At 35.0% G+C, this 8,795-nt stretch overlaps 1 protein-coding gene across 1 annotated transcript; it reads left to right on the top strand.

Moving 5' to 3' along the window:
- Positions 1-2,213: 2,213 nt before the first annotated feature.
- LOC117913345 (leucine-rich repeat extensin-like protein 3) lies at positions 2,214-2,597 on the top strand. The gene has a single exon (XM_034828285.1). It carries the CDS (start codon positions 2,214-2,216, stop codon positions 2,595-2,597), a length of 384 nt encoding a protein of 127 aa, XP_034684176.1.
- Positions 2,598-8,795: the final 6,198 nt, after the last annotated feature.

The following is an 8,795-nucleotide window of genomic DNA, read 5'->3' as shown; positions in this document are numbered from 1 at the left end:
TTTAAAAAAAAGAGGCTTACAACACAAAGGAAAGGGAAAAGTTTAATTTGATATAGAGAAATGGCATCAAAATCTACTTTCATAGTGGTGATAATCTCAACTTCTGAGTTCAATGACTTTTCTAGTACCATCCAACAAAGCCCGCCTAAAAGAGGCAGAAACCTAAACATTCATATAAGATTTATCTAATTAAACTCGTTGCATTTGACTTGCATAACACAATCAATATTGAGACCAAATTAACAAAATGAATAAAAAGTGAAATTCATATGCAAAATGGCAAAAGATGACAAGTATTTAATGATGTCATTCATTTCTTTAGATTGTGAAACTTAGACCAGCATAAAATTCAATAAAAAGCCAAACAAAAAGGGAAACGATTATAGTCCCAATTCAAACTACACACAGATCATTTCTTTGTTTAGGAGGGGTTAAAAATGAAAGCACATGAGAGGTGAAAGGCAATACCAACAAGAGCATAACTTGGTGGTCTATACGCAATATTTTACACATTGCACATAAAATATTTAGAAAATTAAACAACTTCGTAAACCATACACCTATAATTGAAGAGGGTGATTTGTCATTGGTAATAGATAAATTGTTGAAGGTGAGAACGGATAGTAACAAATGCTCACATTCCAGTCATCTTTTCGTAAGTAATCATTCTCATATGCCAGTTGAGACACTTACTTCTCCATTCTATCATTCTCTTCCACAAAAGCTTGTTCATGGTGGTCAATAGCTTAGAGGTGTGAAGCCTCTTTCCTCTATCTTCATCTACATCTATGAAAAAGCAAAAAAATAAAAAACAAAAACAAAAACCAAAACTACACAAACTATTAGTGAGCATGTAATAGTATTAAATAATGATCCACATGATCTATACATTTAAATCAATCAATATAATCCATCAGGAAACTTTTGAAATGCTATCTTACATCAAGAACACATGGATTCCAAAATCCCACAGAAAGATACCCTCTTTTTTTTGCTCTTGATAGTTACATTTTGAACCCCAATCTTAGAACATCACATAATTTCCGACAAATTTCTCCAATTCCCTTCTTACAACTCATATTAATTACCCTGTATAGATATTATTTGCACATGTACATTTCATAACCTTTCTGCCCTTTGGAAGTTATAGAAATATTAGTGACATATTTTCTAATTATTCACTTAGGAAAACTATTTTCATAAGAAAATACCAAGAAAAAAAAATATTTTATAAAACTATATTTACCAAAACAAATGTGAACCAATTACATCTAAAATAATATACATTTTTTAAATTAAAAATAATTTTAATAATATAATTAAACACATAAATCAAATCTAGCATGAACTTGGTTGAAATTAATTAAAAAAATTATTAATTAAACATCTATATAATTTCCAAAGAACTTTATTCCATTGTTTTTATTTTTTTTTTTGGTCTTTTGCTAGATGATTTTCAACTTTTGGCAACTTTTGCTACATAATTAGGGTGTTGAAATTCTTGCCTTGTGGAAGACATCAGCCAGCCGTTGCTCAACTAAATGCTGGTCTGGTGCCTTATCATGATTACATCCAACTTCCTAGAAATTCAGACCATTTACATTGTAAGTTGACTTTTTAACAATATAAGGCTGAGCAAACAGGATTCTAAAACAAAAGAAGGCACAACAATCCTTTCCAATTGGATTTATTGAAAAAAGAATCAATAGATGAGAATGAATTATAATTTTAGCAAAATAAGAACTCTCAGGGATTACATAGAATTATTTGATAATTTGAAGTAAAAAATATTAGACAATTCAAAAGTGTTAATCTATTCTTTATTTGATAATTTTAAGTACAATAAGCAAGTCATTTCTTTATTTGATGACTTATACTTTAGAACACTCAATTATTTTATTGACTGATTTGAATTCGCCATATTCTGTCACAAAAGCTTAACAAGCAAGATACATGGTGCTTTTAAAAGTAAAGAGTGATGGGGACAGGTACCGTTTTTTCCACAACAAATTTAATATTAAAAATGGGTTTGGGAAGGAAGGTAGGAGCATAAGCAGGAGTTCTCTTGTAGTGAAGATGCGAAGGAAGAAATGGAAGGAAGCGCCACGGTGTTAATGTTTACTTGTACTAGTACTAGTATTACTCTCTTAGTAGTAGTTGTTTCTCTGAGCTTTCTCCCAAGCACCTTAGCACGTGAAATACCTTGCCGACCTATGTATGGTTGTCGACCCAATCCACCCCGCTACAGATCACCACCACCATCTCTGCCTCCTCCTCCGCACAATCCTTTAGTTCCTCCTCCTCCGGACCATCCTTTACCTCCTCCCCCTTCCAAGTGCAGCTCAACAGGGGCACCTCCACTGGCACCGCCACCCCCTCCTCCTTCCCCACCCAGCCCGACTACGCCATCGCCACCATACAAGAAAGTTCCTACACCGCCCCCTCCTCATCACTGCAGCAGCAGATGCGTTCCTCATGACTATGAACGTCCATGTCCACACGACCCCTCATGCCGGAGAGATGACTATGGACGTCCATGTCCACCCGACAACTCATGCCGGAGATGGCCTCCTGACTATGACTATCCACCATATTGACATAAAAAACAAGGTTGAGAGGGAACTTCAACAAGTTATATATGTTTATACATAAATTGATAGAGAAACAACTACAACTCTTAAGAATTCAATTTTGGTTGTTTCTTTTCATTTCGCAGGTGTTGAAGTCTTTATCCGACTACTAATGATCTTATAATATGGAGAATAAGGTGAGCTCCTGGTCACTTTTATCAAGTTGTACAATGTTTATAAAGAGAATAAATGAATGAAGAATACCAAAGATCGAGGAAAGAATATCCTCGATCATGTCTTATTTTGCATCTGTTTGGAATGGAAGAAAATGTATTGTAAGATTATACTGAATTACGTTTCAATTTAAGTGTGAGATTGAAAATATTTGTTGTCTATTAGTTTCTTGATAAATTTTGTAGAGATAACTTAAATTTCTTTTGAACTCCATCTCCATACCAATTGTTTAAAAAGTGTATACAGAACTTGTAAGAAATCTTTTTTCTTTTTTTCTTTTTTTTTTTTCTCTTTTGGTGTTGAAATTAATTTCTCCTTAACTAACTTAAAAAGCATGCATGAGCTTCCTCTTCTTGATTGAGAACAACACCCATATGATACGTAACTGTTGAAACCCGACCATATTAACCATCCTAAAAATAACTATTATCGATGTTGTTTAGTTTTACTTTTTTGCTAAAAGCAACTAGCTTTTAGCTTTTAAATAATTTGTTTTTTTTTTTTACTTATTATTGATTTATTATTTATTTTTAAATTTTTTTTATTGGATAGATAAAATTAAAATATTTTTTAAAATACTAAAATTAAGTTAATTAATATAATTAAAGTGAATTTATTATTATTATTATTATTATTATTTACTTCTTAATACTTAATAAAAATAAAATATTTAAAAAAAAACCTTAATGTTTAACATTATTATGCATTATTTAGCCTTAGGTTCAATTAAAATTAAGTAAAAATAAACAAACACCATCTTCCTCTTCTTGTTCAAATTGATAAATGATAGTTTTTTCATTCGTTCATATACAGAGTATATATAGAGGGTAATCGTCATTCTAAGAATGGGAAAGAATGATACAAGGAAAGAATGATATAAGGAAATAACAATTAATATCCTAATATCTCAACTTTCCTAATATCTCAACACTAAATGATATAAGGAAATAATGATATAAGGAAAACATTCCTAATATCTCAACACTCCCCCTTAAGTTGGTGCATAGATGTCACACATGCCCAACTTGTCTAAAAATTTTGAGAACACTTGACTTGAGACAGCTTTGGTAAGGATATCGGCCAATTGATCTTCTGATCGAATCTTAGGCAATTCCATAATCTTATCATCCAACTTTTCCTTAATGAAGAATCTATCCACCTTGACATGCTTTGTACGATCATGTTGTACTGGATTATGAGCAATGTCACACGCGGCTTTATTGTCACAAAACAATCGGATTGGTTGCCTAGATAGGTAACCTAAGTCCTGTAAGAGGAGTCTTAGCCATAATGCCTCACAAAGTCCTAGAGCCATACCTCTAAATTCCACGTCTACACTTGAATGAGCAACGACATTCTGCTTCTTACTTTTCCATGTCACAAGATTACCACCTACAAAGGTAAAGTAACCAGATGTAGATCGCCTATCATCCACTGCACCGGCCCAATCAGCATCAGTATATACTTCTATACTTTGATGATCAACATTTTTAGCGAACAAAATTCCCTTCCCAGGAGCATTCTTCAAATACCTCAAAATACACATGACTGCATTCATATGTTGCTCTCCAAGATTATGCATGTATTGACTCACTACACTCAATGCATAAGCAAGATCTGGTCTTGTATGAGCTAAGTACATTAATCTCCCCACAAGTCTCTGGTATCTTCCCTTATCGGTTGATACTTGATTAGGCTCAACACACAATTTCAGACCTTCTTCTATTGGTGTATTAACAGGTTGATATCCCGACATTCCAGTCTCCTATAAAAGATCTAAGGCATACTTTCTTTGAGACAGAAAAATTCCTTCACTTGATCGAGAAACTTCAATCCCAAGAAAATATTTTAGAGGACCTAGATCTTTCATTTCGAATTCTCTAGATAGATAATTTTGCAGAGCTTTTCTTTCTTCAGGATCATTTCCTGTAACTACCATGTCATCCACATATACGATGAGTGTCGTAATCTTACCATGTTGCTTTTTCAGGAACAAAGTGTGATCTGAATTACTTTGACGATAGCCAAAATCTCTCATTGACTTTGTGAACCTTCCAAACCATGCTCTCGGGGATTGCTTCAACCCATACAATGACTTCTTCAATTTGCACACCTTCTGACATTGCTTTTCTGACACCATGCATCCTGGTGGAAGATCCATATATACTTCTTCAGATAACTCGCCATGCAGAAAGGCATTTTTCACATCAAATTGTTGTAATGGCCAATCTAGGTTTGCAGCTAAAGACGGTAATACTCGAACTGTGTTAATCTTAGCTACAGGTGTAAATGTCTCTGTGTAGTCAATTCCATAAGTTTGAGTGTACCCTTTTGCTACCAATCTTGCTTTAAATCGTTCAATACTACCATCTGCCTTGTACTTCACAGTATAGATCCAACGACACCCAACTGGCTTCTTTCCTAGTGGACATTCTACGAGTTCTCATGTTTCATTCTTCTGCAATGATTTCATCTCTTCATTCATGATTGTTTTCCACCTTGAATCAGTTAAGGCTTCCTGCACACTATTAGGAATAGTTACAGTAGATAATAAATTTACAAATGACTTATTTGATTCAGACAAACGATGGTTAGACACATAGTTGCTCATGGGATATTTGACTTTGGTAGACAATTCAGGTTCATATGTGGGTTTAGGAATACCTCTATTATGACGGTGTGGTAACCGTTTCATGAATGATCAGGTTCCAAATTAAGAACACCCTCAACAGACGACGATTGGTTTGGTATTTCAGTGAAGACATCTTCGGACCCAAATTGTTGACCACTCATATTCAACTCACCCACTTCCTGGTTTACTAGTTCAGATTGTCCAGATTCATCTTCCTCAGAGATATGATAATCATCCAACTCACCCACTTCCTGGTTCACTAGTTCAAATTGTCCAGATTCATCTTCCTCAGAGATATAATAATCATAATCGAGAGTCTGAATTTCCTTATGGTACTCCCCATGAGATGAAAAATACATCGAATCTTCATGAAACACCACATCCATTGTAATATACATTTGTCGAGTTGGAGGATGGTAACATCGATATCCCTTTTTGTGCAATGCATATCCAACAAACACACATTGTAATGCATGAGAAGTTAACTTGGTGCATTGGTGCTTGTGTAGATGCACAAATGCCACGCAACCAAAAACACGAGGAGGTAGATTTGGGACGGTTGGGGCAACTACGGCATTAGTAAGAGCTTGGAGTGGTGTTTGAAAGTTAATTGAGCTAGAAGGTACCCGATTGATCAAGTATGCGGCAGATGTGATTGCTTCTCCCCAATAAGATATCGGTGTTTTTGCTGCTATCAAGGAAGCACGAACAACCTCTAACAAGTGCCGATTTTTTCGTTCAACGACTCCATTTTGCTAGGGTGTATTGGAACAAGTAGTTTGATGAATGATGCCATGTCCTTCCAAATACTTTTGAAGATCAGAACTTTGATATTCTCCACCATTATCACTACGCAGAACCCAAACCTTTGCATTATATTGAGTTTCAATCACTTTATGAAAATTTTTAAACAACAAGTTCACTTCATCTTTGGTCTTCATCAAGAATAACCATGTCATTCTGGTACAATCATCAATAAAAGTAACAAACCAACGTGAGCCACTCAAAGTTGGGACCTTGGATGGGCCCCAAACATCAGAATGTATAACCATAAAAGAAACGGACTTTTATTTAAAATTAACGGAAACGAAGCACGATGGCTTTTAGCCAATTCATAAATATCACAACGGAAACCAGAAATATCACTCTTTGCAAACAAACTAGGAAACAATTTTTTTAAATAACCAAATGAAGCATGTCCCAAACGTCGATGCCACAACCAAATTTCAGATTTTTTCTTCTCCCCCTCAGATTCATCTGCCATCAAAGCCTGTTGCAACTTATTTGCATCCTTTGACTGCAAGTCTAAGTAATAGAGTTTTCCCCGCTTAATACCACAACCAATTGTCTGTCTTGTTTGGATGTCCTTAATCACACAAAATTCAGGCCAAAAAATGACAATACAAGATAAGGCTGCAGTGATTTGAGAAACTGACAAAAGATTGTAATCTAAAGATGGAACAACTAAAACAGAATCCAATTTCAAAGTATCAGTAAGAGTTAAGGATCCTTCCCCAATGACTGGGGTTGTGTTACCATTGGCTGTGGAAACAATTTTTTGTGAAGAAGGTCTAAGGGGTGAAACCTGTCTAGAATCAAAAGTCATATGATCTGTAGCACCAGAATCAATTATCCATGCACTATTAATAACAGGTGTAAAAGTATTTAAAAACTTACCACCATGATCTGTAGCGGCTACCAATGCAGAGGCTTTCTCAGCAACATTAGCCTCTATTTTTATTTCGGCAACAGTTGCAGTAGAGGTTTTCTTGGAATCCTTCTTCCGTTGATCATGATTATTATCATTAATAACAAAGTGTTGATAACCTAAACATGATCTAAAGGTCCATGGTTCAAACCCTCGGTTCCTCATTTTTTTCCTGGTCATACCAAGAGTCGTTGCTTTGAAATTGTGGGATATCCAGACTGGTGGGATCAGTCTTATTGCAGTGAGTGCATTTGAAGGTTGACTTATCAATATTAGGGCTTGTCTTAGGATGGTTGATCGCTGTCGGACTACCATAGCTACAAAATATCCAGGATTTCAGTTTCATGGCTCTGATACCATGTTCAAATTGATAAATGATAGTTTTTTCATTCATATTTTCATTCGTTCATGTACAGAGTATATATAGAGGGTAATCGTCATTCTAAGAATGAGAAAAAATGATACAAGGAAAGAATGATATAAGGAAATAACAATTAATATCCTAATATCTCAACTTTCCTAATATCTCAATATTCTTAATATCTCAATATTCTTAATATCTCAATATTCATAATATCTCAACTTTCCTAATATCTAAACATTCCTAATATCTCAACACTAAATGATATAAGGAAAGCATTTCTAATATCTCAACACTTTTTCATCAAAAATGATATTGGTAAGATACACAATTTAAAAGAAAGCATTTGTTTGTTGAGAAGGAGGCTCGGAATGAAAGCACATGATAGATGGAAGGCAATACCAACAAGAGCATAACTTGATGGTCCACATGCAATTTAGACATTGCACACAAAATATTTAGAAAACTAAACAACTATAAATCAAACACCTATAATTGAAGATGATATTTTGTCATTGGTAATAGACAATAGTTGAAGGTGAGCAAGCGTAGTAACAAATGCTCACTTTCCAGTCATCTTGTCATACGTAATCATTCTCATATACCAGTTGAGACACTTGCTTCTACATTCTATCATTCTCTTCCACAAATGCTTGTTGATGGTGGTCAATAGCTTGCAGGAGTGAAGCCTTTTTCCTCCATTGGTTGAGCATGAATGTAATAGTATTAATTAATGATCCACATGATGTATATGTTTAAGTCAACTTTTCAAAATACCTAGTCTATGCTAAGAAGGCTTACCATGTAAGCATTAACGCACTATTCCACCTTTTCCACTATCCATTATCTAGGAGCACACGGGGTCATTCCAAGTGCCTACCTCGTGTAGCACATGCTAATAAGAAAAAAAACATTCAACTATACTAGATCACTTTTATCATTTTTTTTTTAAATCAAACCAACATATATTATTTTTCACCTAAGATTTTTAATATGGTTTGATGATCAATTTAATTCCTACATCTAGAGGTGTCTGGCACAGCCGATGTTTACTGAGCCATAATGGGCCAACATGTCAAGCTAGCATAGCCCATTTAAAAATCGTGTTGGTGGGCTAGGCACAGCGGGTCGGTGGGCTATTTCCTTAGGTCCAACATGACCCGCACCTTTAGGCCATGTTAGCCCAAGCAGCTACAGTATTGGGTCGTGCTAGCCCGACTTGGTCTTTTGGCATATCGGGCCATACGCCAAAATGGGCAGTCCGATCCATTGGACACCTCTATGACTACA

Source organism: Vitis riparia, chromosome 4 (genome assembly GCF_004353265.1).
Source record: "Vitis riparia cultivar Riparia Gloire de Montpellier isolate 1030 chromosome 4, EGFV_Vit.rip_1.0, whole genome shotgun sequence".
In the NCBI taxonomy this organism is placed as follows: Eukaryota; Viridiplantae; Streptophyta; class Magnoliopsida; order Vitales; family Vitaceae; genus Vitis; species Vitis riparia.
The sequence above is the reverse complement of the archived record's forward strand: the minus strand, read 5'-3'. Positions and strand labels throughout refer to the sequence as shown.

Coding starts and splice junctions, on each gene's coding strand:
- LOC117913345 (XM_034828285.1), top strand. CDS start 2,214: ATGTATGGTTGTCGACCCAATCCACCCCGCTACAGATCACCACCACCA.